Source organism: Crocuta crocuta, unplaced genomic scaffold, assembly GCF_008692635.1.
Source record: "Crocuta crocuta isolate KB4526 unplaced genomic scaffold, BGI_CrCroc_1.0 scaffold28, whole genome shotgun sequence".
Classification (NCBI taxonomy): Eukaryota; Metazoa; Chordata; class Mammalia; order Carnivora; family Hyaenidae; genus Crocuta; species Crocuta crocuta.
In genome coordinates, this window is record NW_027533256.1 from 5,733,712 (window position 1) to 5,748,374 (window position 14,663).

At 53.9% G+C, this 14,663-nt stretch overlaps 1 protein-coding gene across 1 annotated transcript in view; it reads left to right on the top strand.

Annotated features, from left to right (window-relative positions):
• The first annotated feature begins 2,003 nt into the window (after nucleotides 1-2,003).
• Nucleotides 2,004-14,663, top strand: part of CDHR1 (cadherin related family member 1) — a 23,816-nt gene continuing 11,156 nt past the window's right edge. Inside the window, exons 1-10 of the mRNA XM_077746453.1 lie at nucleotides 2,004-2,022; nucleotides 3,474-3,671; nucleotides 4,612-4,757; nucleotides 5,730-5,780; nucleotides 7,211-7,300; nucleotides 8,492-8,578; nucleotides 9,672-9,788; nucleotides 11,084-11,227; nucleotides 13,048-13,126; nucleotides 14,485-14,585. Coding sequence (XP_077602579.1) covers nucleotides 2,004-2,022; nucleotides 3,474-3,671; nucleotides 4,612-4,757; nucleotides 5,730-5,780; nucleotides 7,211-7,300; nucleotides 8,492-8,578; nucleotides 9,672-9,788; nucleotides 11,084-11,227; nucleotides 13,048-13,126; nucleotides 14,485-14,585 — 1,032 coding nt within the window. The remainder of the gene's footprint in view (nucleotides 2,023-3,473; nucleotides 3,672-4,611; nucleotides 4,758-5,729; nucleotides 5,781-7,210; nucleotides 7,301-8,491; nucleotides 8,579-9,671; nucleotides 9,789-11,083; nucleotides 11,228-13,047; nucleotides 13,127-14,484; nucleotides 14,586-14,663) is intronic.

Consider the following 14,663-nt stretch of genomic DNA (forward strand, 5'->3'; position numbering starts at 1 on the left):
CTGGAAACGGTCTTTGACTCATCTGTCGTTTAATCTGTCAAACTGCACTGCCCCTGAGGATTTGCAAAGTGTGAACCAGAAGGTGGGAGGTGTCAAGTTACAAGATATCAGAACAGAAAAAAAAAGGCTCTTTCCACATCAAAACACAGCCATTTTGTTTGTTCAACTCAATGTTTAAATACATTGTGGACATGAACACGTACATAAGTGCAGCAGTCCTCACCACTCCCTGTTGTCTTTCACTCAGCCGTTTCACACATTTCAGCCTCCTGCTGGGCTCAGCAGGCATTTCAGCTTATATCGCTGGGCTACTTCATACTATTAACTTAAGGATGGATGGAGGAGGGAGCATGTCAAGGCATGTGGAGGATTAGTTGTTGACTACATCCAGGACTTATGTAAAACTTATGTATCATCAGGTACATCAGATATGTATTATCCATTCATTCATTCATTCATTCAGCTCATCAACAACTGCCCATTGAGGACCTTCTGTGTGACTGGCCCTGTGTAGAGACTGAAGAAAACTATGCATGAAATGGTCTCTTCCCTAGATGGTTCACAGCACTCTGGGGGAGACACCAAAGTAGACAGATTTTAGTACTAAAGTCTTTTAAGGGTCCTGTCAAGGTTCCAGGTAGGGACCAATTCTGCCTGGGGGCAGAAGATGCGGCGGGGGGAGGGGCAGAAAATCATTCTGGAGGAGAAGATATTCTTTGCTGTGTCCCCTACCTAGACTCAGCTATGAGGAACATGTAGAAGACAAGGTGACGTGTGTCCGGGGCTGCCCGGGGTCTGCAGGTGAAAGCCAACCCCTCTGTCTCACAGCAGGTGAGCCCTTCCCAGCTATGATAAACCGAGCCTTCCACATAGCCTCCCATTCCTCTGCACTAAAGGTCAAGATCAGAGTTCATGGTGAGGACCTCCATGAGGAACTGCTCTTTTCTCAGTTTCTCAAATGCTTTAAGGACAGGGGCAGATTTAATGTGACCAGCCTGTCCCAGTTCATCCCAGATCTTCCTAGTTTTAGCACTGAATGTCCCACATCCCTGGAAACCCCCTCAGTCCCAGGCAAACCAGGATAGCTAGTCATTCTAGCAGATCGGAGTCTGTACAACTGAAAGGGGGGTGGCCTCTTTAGGGGAAAAAAGTATATTAAACTACAAATACAAAATTAAAGCAATGGAAGGGACACGTGAGCAAGGGGCCCAGCAGCTGAAGCTTCAGTAGCTGCATGGTCCTCTTCCTCTGTTACAGAATGTTTTCGCCTTTCTGGAGCCAGCTGAAACTGGATGTGACTCTAGGCTCTGTCCTTCACTGGCTGGGTGAGGTTGGGCAAGTGATTTACCCTCTCTGTGCTTTACTTCTTCCTTTCCAAAGCAGGGACAATCACATCAGAAGTTGTGCTGGTTATACAAGGTAATATGGGTGACCACACACACACACACACACACACACACACACACACACGACATGTGGGGGGACTCCTTCACTATCCCTGTCTGGTGCAAGTCTGTTGACTGAGTGAACTGAGGAAAGAGAAGTCAAGGCACCAGAACCATGCAATGAGGCGACAGGCAGACAGGACACAGGGAAAGCTGGCTTTTCTCAGCACACTGGCAAGATGCTTGCCCTCGGGAAACCCTGGCTCGGCTCCAGCACACTGGGTGATCTACAGAAAGCCCCAGTCTCCTCATCTCTATGTTGGACTTGTGGAATGGCCCGCCTTGGCCTTGTCCTAGCATTTTGAGACAGAGAGATGCAGAAATACCTGTGTAATTCAAAGTGCATTTTCCAGCCAGGGGCCAAGCCCGAGGGGATTCAACAAGAAGGGTTCTGGTCAACTGGGCCTGAAAATGGCCCAATACTCTGGGACTACTGATTCATCTTCTTGACCTGAATCCCTAACTCTTGCTAACAGTAGATCGAGGAGGTCTGGCCTTGGAGGTGGGGGTGTTCTGCTCCTATGAAGGCCCTTGGGGAGGAATATCAAGACCCTAGCCATGGAGGCCTCACCAGGAAGTACACAAAGGGGTCTCCTCTTTCTATGGACGCATCCCTCCAAGGCCATCCTAGTGAGTGACAAAGTTTGGGCCTAAAGTGACCTCCCTGTACACCCCATGAGCAGAAGGGGGACAGGCTGCTTCTCTAATCAAACTCCATTGTCAGAGCAAGAGGATGAGGGTCAAGCCCAGGGATATCTCCCAACAACAAGAAGGCTCCTGAGCTTACCTGCTTTTCCTACTTATCAGCACCCAGGACTCTCATAGCAGTGCCCTGGCTTTGCCTAAATGTCCTTCAAGGACACAGGGCTCATTGTTCCTGGGGCAGCCCATACCTGTGCTGGTCAGCTCTGTTAGCAAGTCTGTCCAGGATGGGGCTTGATCCTGTCTCTAAGCTGTTCACCCTTCCTTACAAGGCTTGAGCGGATCTCCTGCCTCTCCATGGTCACCCACTGGGCACTGGGGACAGAGAGTGAGGCCAGCCTGCTACCTGGCGACTTCTGCCTTCCACTTAGTGGAGACTTGCATGCCCTCTCTGCTGTTTACTCCCACCAGTGATGACGCTAGTGACCCCACCTGCTGGGACAGCTGGCCCGGCCTGGGGGAGAGGACTGGAAAGATTTGAAATCCCAGGGAGGTGGGCCTGATAACCCCTCCCCATAAGCTCCTCTCCCTACCTCCATCCTCCTCTTTGTTTGTTCATCTCACCCCCACCACAAGTCTTCAGAGGCGCCATTGCCCAGCCCATCCAACCCCTTTTATCCCCAGCTCTTTCCTCCTCTAGGGAGGGGGTCCTCTGGTCCCAGGCTGGGCCGTTCCCTGCCTGCCGCTGTTCCTCAGCCTGGAACGTTCAGGCTCAGAGAGTGGCAAACCCCCTCAAAGTCACAGTGGAAGTTCATGAAAAGGGAAAACTCCAGCAGAGCCCATGCCCTCCAGAACTTGGGGACCGGGAGAAGCCCCAGCTTCCAGTGCCCTGCTCAGGACCATCTAGGGGAAGACACCTGGCCCCGTCCCCAGGACTCCCAGCTGCAGAGTTGGGGACCCCGTGGCGCCTGCGCCCCAGACCCGGGCGAGGGGGGCGGGGTAGGAAGAGGAGCTCGCAGTGACCCCTCCCGGCCCGCCGGCGGCTGGGAACCGGTACTCAGAATCAGAGCGCACTAATTGGTGTCTTCTGGCGGCCTGCGGGAGCGCTCCAGCTGCGCGGANGCTTTTTTTTTTTTCTTTCTCAGAAGCAGGTGGGAGGTTTGACGGCTTCTCTGAAGGCTGCTGGGGCAGGGGGGGTGTCCCAGCTCCTAGTGTGACCTTGGCCAGGAAACCGTTCCTCTCTGGGCGCGGGCTCCCAATCGGTCCCTTGATGGGTGGGGATGGGCCGCTGCCTGGGTTCTAAGTCCCGGAGAGGGTGCGCGTCCCTAGCAAGCCAGAGCAAAGCCTGCGCGTGAGGGAGGCAGTCTGTCGGTGTGCTGGGACCAGGGGAGAGACCACCAGCCTGCCCAGACTGGGACCAGGCGTGTGACCACACTGTTGCGGAGCCGCCCTTTCGCGTGACTGTTCTCCTGTCTGTTGTCTTCCTAGCCCAGGCCAATTTTGCCCCGCACTTCTTCGACAACGGGGTGGGCAGCACTAGCGGAAACATGGCCCTCTTCAGCCTCCCGGAGGACACCCCTGTCGGTGAGGAGCCCTGGCACCAGCCCCTGTTGGTTTCCCGGAGGGTGGTCCGCGTTCCCCTGGACACAGCGACTGAACCCGTGACTCCTCTGAGCCTATGGAGACACCCCGTGCCAGGCTGTGGGCCCTCCTGGGGCGCCCTGTTTGTGCTCTGAATTCCCCAGGGCAGCTGCAGGAAAGGAGGTCACGGCTGTCATGGAGACCTAAGCCAGGCCGGTCCTAGAGACCCGGCTGCAGGCCCAGAGGCCTAGAGACTGCCCCAGACAGCAGGCAGTAGTTGGGAGCCTGATGATAAGCCCTGGGGTGCACTCACTCTGTGACCTTGAGCAAATATACTAACCTCGCGGAGCCTCAGTTCTTCAGGATTTAAAGAGGCCTAAGAACATCCCGCTTGTTGGGATGCATGGGGAAAGGAGAAAAGGGGAAAGAAGAGATTCTCCCTTCTCTCTCTGTCTGGGCTGGGAACTCTGAGCAAAAGGATAGCAGTGTAAAAGAGGCACCTACTCAGAAATCCCTGAAGAGCTAGTCCAGGCGTGGGGGCAGAGTGCTGCACAGTCCTGCCTTAACCGCTTCTCCCTTTTCTCCCATCGGCCCTACCCAGGGAACCCCAATCTTGGCTGCTGGCCCAGTCACCAGTACCAGGCAGAAGCCACGGAGTTGGGCACAGCAGACCTGAGGCTCCTGTGTAATCTGTATTATAGATTACAGTCTGCCCAGTGGCCGGTGCTAACATCTCACCCACAGTTAGGAAGCATTATCATAAAGAGTGGGAAGCAGCCCCCAGGTGTGAGGCCTGCAGCGAATGCTCACGTCAGGGCGGTCCCTGTGGCACTGAATTGAATATCCACTTTAGAACCAGTTGAATCTTTGCTTCTGAATAGATGCCACTTGTAGGAAGAGTTGGGTCCCAGATTCTAGTCTCCCCTTCTGTGTCTCCTTCCAGGTTCTCATGTATACACCCTAAATGGGACAGACCCTGAGGGAGACCCCGTCTCCTACCACATCAGCTTTGACCCCAGCGCTAGAAGCGTCTTTTCTGTTGACCCCAATTTTGGAAATATCACCTTGGTCGAAGAGCTGGACAGAGAGGTATGGGGAGGTGTGAGAAGTGCTGCCTGCCAGGTATGCAGACAAACCTCTGTGGGCTAGAAGGTTCCCTTGAGATCATTCCTGGAGAGGCCTTATAAGCCACAGAAAACTGACCACAGATCAGGGCTCGAAAGAGTGTTTTGTTTTTTAATGTAAGCTCTATGCCCAACATGGGGCTTGAACTCATGACCCTGATGTCAAGAGTCGCATGCTCTACTAACTAAGCCAGCCTGGAAAGAGTGGTTTAGAGAATGGGTCTGAGTTTGGTAAAACTCTATCCCTCCATCCCTTTGCGCCTTTCTGAACCTATAGGACATGGGCTACATTTCTCTTTTGAGACCCCACACCAAGCTGGTGGGCGCAGCTGACCACATAACTGGACCTCCACCATGGGGTTACTGCCGGCTCTTGTCCGATGACAGACTCTGCCAGCCACAGGCCAGGGTAGACAACAGAAAAGTTGGTCTCAGAGACTGCTGTAGGGACACAGAGGTGGAGGTGTGACAGTGCACCCCTCCCTTGCATCCGCGGGGACCTAGTGACCTCAACACTCTTCCTCGCTGAGATCCCACCATGGACTCGGGAGTGCTTGAGACACTGCAGACCTGGACCGTGGAATACGGAAAGGTGTGGGAGAGATAAGGGGAAAAAAGAAAAGAAAGGGAAAACCCAGCTCGCTGGAGCTTCTAGCCCACTAGGTTAGCATGTGTCCTCAGTCTAGCAGGGGAGCATTCTCTCTTGGTGGCTCAATAATACTGAGGGTTTAGGAGAACCCCTGATGTGCCAAGACCTGAAACAAGGTCTCAGGCATGGCCAGAGGCAGCTTTTGGCCACCCTGACTTGCACCTGACTCCCTTGAAATGCCCAGGTCTGCTCTGGGGGACTCAGGGAGGGCAGGGAGCTCTCCCCCGAGCCTCAGGGTCCCCGGGTACATCAGATTCCCAGATGCTCATCAATCTTTATGCTTTACAGAGAGAGGATGAGATTGAAGCCATCATCAGCATTTCGGACGGCCTGAATCTGGTAGGTGCCCCCGAGCTGGCCCCTGGCAGCACTAGCCCCCTGGGCTCGACCACAATCCCCCCTCCAGCCTCCTAGGGGCTCTCTGGCAAACCCAAGCCCACAAGACAGGGCTACACAGAGTGAGGCCAGTGGGGATGCTCTCCCATCTGCCTCCTCCAACCAGCTCCTGCCGTCACCGAGGATGAACACCTGGGCACAGACTCTTGATTCTCACTCACCTCCTTCCCCACAGCCATCACTTTCGCCCAGCCCTCAGCAGTGCCTGCCAGGATGATCACAGGGGTTCCCCAGCTTCCAGGCTACCTGACCCCAGTCCGTGTCTGAATTTCAGCCAGAGCCATCACTGTGGAATGTTAGACCTAGCCACAGCCCTGCTCGGGAAACACTTACAGGAGGCCACTGCCCTCAAGATGAAAACCAAGCCTCAGTCTCACGTGCAGGGTTTCTCCATCGGACACCCGTCTGCCTCGCCCACCTTCTCTCCCACGTTCACCCTCCCAACCATCTAGCCTTGAAAGCTGCTTATATTCTCTGAACTCACCATACATTTCACTCCTCTTTGCCTTTGCATGTGTTGTTCCTTCTTCCTGGCATACTCTTCCACCCCTTTCCCTCTCACCTGACAAACTGCTGCAGAGCTTAAATCTCGCTCCTGCTGAAGTGAAGCGAAGCCTCCCTGTTGTCTCCCAACGCAGGCTGGGCTAGATGCCCTCTTCTCAGGGCCTCTGGGGACAGCCTCCTATACCACGCACCCACAACCCCACAAAAAGGGGTGCATTTACTTAGGCCATGGTGTACATGGTGCCCCCAGAGACGTGTAATGCATGGGCCCTGCCTACGGTACCTGGGATGCCACTGTCATCACCCTGCACAAGATCACCACCTTTCTTTTATATATGGATTTTGCCCTGCCATCACATCCTGCAAAACACACACTGTCCGATTGCATCTTCTGTCTCAGGGATGGAACACAGTGCTTGGGACCAAGTGGTTGCTTAGTAATATTTGTTACAAGAATGAATGAAAGCGGTGGGGTGCCTGGGTGGCTTAGTCAGTTAAGCGTCCGACTTTCACTTAGGTCATGATCTCGCGGTTCATGGGTTCGAGCCCCGCGTCGGGCTCTGTGCTGACTGGTAGCTCAGAGCCTGGAGCCTATTTCAGAGTCTGTATCTCCCTCTCTCTCTCTGACCCTCCCCTGCTCACGCTGTCTCTCTCTCTCTCCTAGAAACAAATAAAAAAAATATTTAAAAAAAAAAAAAGAATGAATAAAAGCAGGAAGGAAGGAGGGGAGGGGGAGGAAGAGAGAAGGGGAGGTGAAGACGGAGAGACACTGGGCAGAGACATACACCTGGGGCCTTAGAGGCCACCATCCCTTTATTGCCCAGAAAGTCTCAACTGCCCCAATTCCTGTCTCCCTTGCCTCTTCTCAGGTGGCAGAAAAAGTCACCATCCTGGTGACCGATGCCAATGACGAGGCCCCCAGTTTCATCCAGGAGCCCTACGTTGTCCAGGTCCCTGAGGTAAGCAAGGAGCCCCGAGGCAAGGCCAATACACTCCCACCCCAGATCCGTGGCCTGTCCTTTGGGCTGCCCTGTGACCTGACCGAGGGGACCCGGCCCCAGAGTGAGAGCACCCATCGCTCCCTATCCTCTGGAGAACCCTTCCCCGACATGCTCCCCCACCTCTGTTGCCATCCCCTCCCACATTTATTTTTATCCCAAGGAATGTCCATTAATCATTTTCCATTATAATCATAACATACGTTTATTGTAGAAATGTGAATATGTAGAAAAGTGGAAAACAAAGTCTCAGAAATCATCCTCAATCCCTCCACCGTGAGACAACATTGTTAAATTTTGGTGTAGCTCTTTCTAGTCATTTTGTGCTTATTGGATTTATTTTGTTTGTTTTATTTACGTCTCTGTGACTCTATTAAACATACGCTTTCTGTATGCTATTTTTCGCTTAATTTACAACATAAGCATTTCCTCAGTAATTGTAAAGTTTAGGCAACTATCATTTTAATAGTTTCCATTGAGGGCATATTCCATCATTTACCAAAGTATTCCTTTACGTTTGAATATTTAAGATGCTTTAAAGTTTTGCTGTTATAAGAAACATCAAATTCTAAACATAAAACTTCCATATAGTTAATTAGAATGATTCCCTTAAGACATAGTCCAAGATTTGAAAGGACAAGGTTGAAGGCAGGAGAGGCTGGGAGGTGCTTCCAGATTGCCTTTCCAGAACGGCACGTATCTGCTGTCTCCCCTAGGGTGTGGGAGAGGGTTTGTCTCCCCACAGCCCTCATCAACACTGGGGATTCTCCAATTTTTGTAATGTTTGCTAATTCAGTAGAAGGAAGATATTTCATTTTGGCTCTAAATGATATATACGTGATCCCTGGTAATGCTGAATGTGTCTGTTTATGACCCATTTCCCCATTTCATATTTAAACCCTTTGTCTGTTTGGAGTCTTAGTTTTGGAGGATGTCTGTTTGCTCCTCCTCTCCCCTTCCTTCTTTCCTGCACTCACTTAGACTTTGGCCTGTCTCCTCCATAGGTGCTCGCCGGTTAATCATCATGTTTTCACCTCTTTTTAGCCCTTCATGCTCTGACTTCACCTTTCCATGGCTCCTTTACCCCCAGTCCCCTGAGCAGTCTGTCACTGCCCCAGGACTGACCCTCTCCCTATGGCTATGACCCCTCAGGACATACCTACTGGGAGCAGTATCGTTAAGGTCCATGCGATAGACAAGGATACAGGTTCTGGAGGGAGTGTCACCTACTTCTTGCAGGTAAGGAGGGGCATACTGGTCATAACCAGAGGCCTGGACTAGAGGGGACACCTGGATGGCCACCGCCTCCATCGCTAGCATCTCCACTATTCCCAAAGATTGTCGGAGATGTCACAGCAGACTCACAGGGACATGAGAGGGGCCTGAGTGGGAGCTGTCTCCCCCTGACCAGCCCACCCGGGCTCACTCTGAGTTCCCCTGCCACCCTCTCCCTGGATCTCCGGGACCCTCAGCTCTCCACCCTCAGTCCCTTCCCCAGGAGAGGGCCTGGGCACACTGCACCCACACGAGGCAGAAGAAACCTGCCTGGGCCTAGAATTGTGGAGAGGAAAAGGGCAAAAGGGGGATCTGTCAGGAGAAACAGAGCTGTGACCCCTGCCACCCCACCCCTACCCATCTCCCCCACCCCGCCAAAGGCAGAGACCCCTTCCTGAACCTCTTCCTCCTCCCTGGGCTCCACCTTCCACACAGCTGCTGCTTCTGTAACTGTTCCTCTTCTTTCCACATTTAGTCACTTGCTCTCACAATTGTCCAGGCAGTACAGCTTGGTGGGTAACAACACAGGTTCTGGAATAATCTGCTGGAGAGATCCCACTGCCTCTTCATGGGCCCTTCAGCCCCTTAATCTAACCCTCCCAATTCACTTTCCTCCCGTGTAGAATGGGAAAGATGAAAACACATCTTCATGGGTCCTTGTGTGGATGAAATACATGCACAGCTCTGACAAATAGCCTGTGACACAGAGGAACCNGGGTTGGAAGATCCTGAAGGCTCTCTCCATCACGGTGGTCTCTGAGCCCCACTCCCTCTAGGTTACAGCACTCTGCTGGCCATTTCGACCTGCTGGAACCTGCAGGCAGAGCCGAGCTAGATGCTGAGCAGCAAGAAGTGCTAAGGAAGGATGCTGAGGGGCAGGACTAAGGGGGACCTGAGGGGCTAGAAAGGCTGAGTACCCTGAAGGTTAACCTCAGCCCCAAGGCCAGAGTTCCTGTGACGAAGGCCAGCGAAGACACCCTTTCAGTAAAGCAAAACGGGCATTTCTGGGCCTGCCTGGGTGCCTCTCCGAGGACCAGCCAGCCCCTCACTCTTACAGAATATGCACGCCACCAAATTTGCCATGGACCGCCACAGCGGTGTGCTGCGCCTCCGGCCTGGGGCCACCCTGGACTACGAGAAGGCCCAGACCCATTTTGTCACCGTGGTTGCCAAGGTAACAGGGAGGCCTGGGGAGCATCCCGTCCTTCTTCAACCTTTGTCAGGGGAAGCTTCCCTTGGATTGGAAGAGTTGGGTCCTGTGAGGGAGCGGAGGCAGTTTGGAGGGCTGAAGGTAGGATCGCCATGGGGTAGGGGTGTGGCTGCTCAGAACCTCTGTTGAGTGGACCCACCCAGACATGGACATAGTCTCCAGGGAGGCTGGAATCTGCAAGTTGGAGAGGGCATATTCCCTCTTGGGAGAGGGTGTATGCTCCATCAGGACTCACAAGACATGTTCCCCTCTGGAGGACCACATGGCCGTGGCCTGGAGACCCATGCCCCCTCCCACCTCCCGTGACCTGGCCTCCAGGCACCTCCCTCTCTCTGCCTGGGCTTGCTCTCCTCCCACGTTTCTTTTTGTGTGATGCTCAATGAGCCTCGGTTTCCTCATCTGCCCACCCACGAGGAGTAACTGAGTTCCTCCTATTTCTAAAGTGCATGGTGTGGAACCTGCAAGTCGGCAGGTGCTCAACCAAGGTGGCTGCTCCGTCCCCTGAGGGCAGGAAACCCCAGCTGTCCCTCTAGACCCAGCATTTTCTTTTCCAGGAAAAGAAAGGCCCTTGCTGGTCACACATTGGCTACAGGCCATCCCACTCCAGCCTGCACCACCTGTCCGAAGCTCCACCGAGGGCTGGGCTCCCTGGACACACACCATCACGTAGATCCTTAGGTGTTTGAGGCTTGATTCCTATTGGAAGGGGGAATTTGGCTCTGATCCCCCTCCTCTTCTGCCATTTGTCGGACATGATTACCCTGGAGAGAGAGCTAACTCTCTTTTCCAATGGAACATTTTTGGGTGCCTAGTGTATGCCAGGCACTGACTAAAGACCTCCATGCATCATCTCATTTAAATAACCCTGGGGCGCCTGGGTGGCTCAGTCGGCTAAGCATCCGACTTCAGTTCAGGTCATGATCTCACGGTTTGTGGGTTCAAGCCCCGCATCGAGCTCTATGCTGACAGCTAGCTCAGAGCCTGGAGCCTGCTTCTGAGTCTCCCTCTCTCTCTGACCCTCCCCTGCTCACACTGTCTCTCTCTCTCTCTCTCTCTCTCTCAGAAATAAATAAAACATTTAAAAAAATTTTTAAATAAATAAATAAATAACCCTTATGAGGGGAGAATTATCTCCAGGTGATACAGAAGCAAACAGAAATCAGAGGGGGCAGCTGGTCTTGAGGCCAGTAAGTGACAGAAACCAGATTCTACCAGGGGTCCAGAGCCCAACCTCTCTTCACTCTCTGCTTCTTCCCCAGGATGGCGGAGGGAGACTCCGAGGGGCTGATGTCGTGTTCTCAGCCACCACCACGGTCACAGTCAATGTGGAGGACGTGCAGGACATGGCCCCTGTCTTCGTGGGCACACCCTACTACGGCTATGTGTATGAGGACACCCTTCCGGTGGGTGGCTGTCCCCTCATCCCAGTGTCCCCCCCAGATGCCATTACCCCTGGATCCCCTGTGGCTTGGCCCTGGGTCCCCCTCTTCACATGGCTGGCTCTGGGTCGGCTCAGGCTCAGCCCATGAGCATGTCCTTTTGCCTGTGGAAGTGTAGGGGGGAAGAAGCAGGTGCGGCGTGTAGCACCTGCCAGATACCAAGACTGTGACAGGCATTTCTTCACTCATTCAAACTTACTCCAACCCAGCTGCAAAGATACGGCCCCTCAAAGGCCTGAGAAGAGAGGCTGACAGGTGGCCCATGGCGGTGGTTTGGGTGAGGCTTATCTACACCTTGTGGGGGTTATGGGGGGTGAGATTCCTTTATGCCTCCCCAATTCTAAGCCCATAGCCTGAGGTCCCTCAGACCAGTAGTTCTCCCACAGTTTGCTGCTGAGCTGCCACAACCCTTGTCAAATGTCATCCACAGGCCTGGCTTGCCCTGCGGGCCTGGCTTCAAGGCCCATCTCAGCTTCCTCCCCCTCAGTGTAGTCTTTGTTCCTGGTGTTTTGGCTACTATGCTTATCTTCGGGTCTCTCAGGAAAGGTATTTCTTGGGACTGGCATCTGATGCCCGGCCTCCCCTCCACCCCTGAGCCCTCACCAGCCCCCCAGCACCCAGCCCATCTCCCCACTGTGCCCTTAGCCCTCTGCCTGAAACGTGCCCACAGGCCCGATGCTCCCCGCCTTTCTCGGGTCAGCCCGGGCGCTGCTTTCCCTGACATCTTTGGTTGGGATGGGGGCTCCCCTTCTCTGCTCCCACCCAATGCACACCCCTCCTTGGGGTACATGCATGTATTTATGTGCCCCCTCAGCTCAGCCAGACCGTGAGCTACCTGTAGGCGGAGACCAGGCTGGAGCCAAACCTCACACAGCAGCTGCTCAAGGACTCTGGAACTGAACTGCATTCTGAATTTTTCCTTCCCAGGCTCTGAGTATTCTAGGCTCTATGAGACAATGCAGACGCTCACTGAGGACTGCTCACGTGCTGGGCCCAAGCTAAGATACGCTTCTCCAGAAGCTGGCAGCCGTGTGGCAGAGAGGAGCACAGAGTGGAGGGAGGCAGGCCGAGCTCCTCTAGGGGGCGCCGAAGACGGTCTAGGGGGAGGCCAGCTGTCCTGCCAGGATCTAAGGGGGAACAGTGTTGCTCAGGGACAGCAGGCGGCATGTGGCAGTCAGGAAGCAGCCATGGGTGTGGATGGGCCGAGGAGAAGTGCCTGAGGAGGAGGCTTAGAAGGGGCGGCTGGCTGAGGTGGAACAGCCTGGTTAGTTGTGGCATCCCTGCCCAAACCTGCCAAAGGGCACCCCAGCCAGGGCCGCAGGAGAACATCCTGGTTCCCGGGCTTTGCATTAGACCCCTCTGTGCCTGGCCCCTCCCTCACCCGTCTCTGACCTCTCCCCCCGTATACCTCTGCAAGCAAAAGGTGGACAAGGCAGCGGGGGTGAGGCTCGAGGGTAGGACAGTAGAGGCCAGAGCTGAGTGTGGCGTGTGGGAAAGGAGGGGTGTGAGGAGGAGGCCCACTCAGGAGGCCTGAGTGTCCCTGGGCAGCCATGCGCTAACCCTATGTGTTGGGGAGATGCGGGGCTCAGGCTGTCTGTCCCTCCAGCCTGGGGAGGCCAGTGGGTACTGTGATCTCCCTGCACAGCAGGCGTGGGGCCACACAGAGGCCTGGCCCTTTTCTTGGGTGGCAGTGGGACCTCCCCTCTGATGGGAGCAGGTATCTGGGGAGAGGGGAACCCCAGCATCACCCATCGGCCTGAGGCAGCTGCTTCTGTTCCCCCAAGGGCTCAGAAGTACTGATGGTGGTTGCCATGGATGGAGACCGGGGCAAACCCAACCAAATTCTTTACAGCCTTTTGAATGGTGAGTCTGGGAGCACTTTGGGGACAGGCCCATCGCTGGGCTGTGGCTCCTACACCCTGGGAGACCACAGCGAGCTTCCCAGACCTCTCTGGTCCCTGTTTACTCATCTGTAGAACCAGAAGTACAAGACGCATGAGATGGGCTGGGTCCATCTAGGACTCATCATCCAGGAGGTGATGAGTCTCCTTGGGCTGTCCTCCAGCCCCTCCTCCAGGCCCTGCCTTATCACTCTGTCCAGCAACAGAGAGAAACATGGGGTTGGGTTGGGGGACCGAGAGCAGCATGTGTGGCACCAACTCATGTCCCTTCACCCTAAGAACATGCTGATTTACAAGAGGGAGTGGCAACATTTCTTATGCTTTTTAAGTTACTGTGTTTTTTATTCTCATACTTTAAAACTTCTGGCCTAGAGCATATGGTTGAATTAAAAGAATTAAATGCCACGATGATATGGCATTTCCTACTACTAGCTCTGTATACGGATGAGCAAACGGAGGCTCAGAGAAGCTAAAGGGCCATCCCACATTCCCACTGGACTAGAAGCTAAGTTGTTCGGCTCCAAGTCTGTGGTCTTTGCACAACTGAGCAGCAATGGAGCAGGTCAAGCTGGCCGGGTGGGCTCTGTAGACTCCAGGAGCTGGTCCCCGCAGGGCCAGGCCCCTTGGTGAGATCATCATGCCTGGTGCCTGATCGCAGACATGCGTATGTCTCTGTGTTCTCATTCAGACACCATCGCCTTCCCAACCCTTTCCCCGGGATATGCCTGGTGCACACACTCCCTGCAGCGGCTCAGGCATGCCTGAACATGCCACCATCACATGCAGGCTCCTTGCCCCAGGCACACAGACCCTTGACTGCCTCCTGTCCCATTTCCTCCACTTCTGCAGCCTTTATACAACTACCAAGCACACCCCCCATCCCATCTCTTCTCTCCTCTCCCTCTTCTGGTCCTTCTCCTGTAGCCTCTGGCCTCTTTCATCCCTCCCTCCCTTTCTCTCCTCTCTCTCCTCTTCCTTATCTCCCTTTCTGTGTATCCATTTCTCCCTTTCTCTTTCTATCACAAACACATATATGTGCATACATACATGCACACTCACAACACAGAAGAGAAGAATTCTATGGAACCTGAAACCAGTTTAAGTCCCAGCTGTACACTCGCTGTGTAATCTTAGACAAGTTACTTAGCCTCTCTGAGATTCAGTTTCCTCATTGGCAAAATACAGATGATACAATTACATTCTATAGAGACTTCAGTGAGGTAATGCCTGAGGAGCCCAGGGCAGGCTGCCTGGCATGGCTCCCCTGCGCCTCCCATGGCCGTGTGTGGAACTGCAGGGCACATCTTTCCTCCTTAACAGGGAGTGATGGAGCTTTTGAAATTAATGAGACTTCTGGAGCCATCTACGTCATGCAGAGTCCTGCCCAGCTCCGGAGAGAGGTGTATGAGCTGCATGTACAGGTACTCTCCCTCGAGCTTGGCCTTTCCTCCTGCCCTCCGGCCCTGGAAGGACCCAAAGGTGATGTGACCCAGCATCAC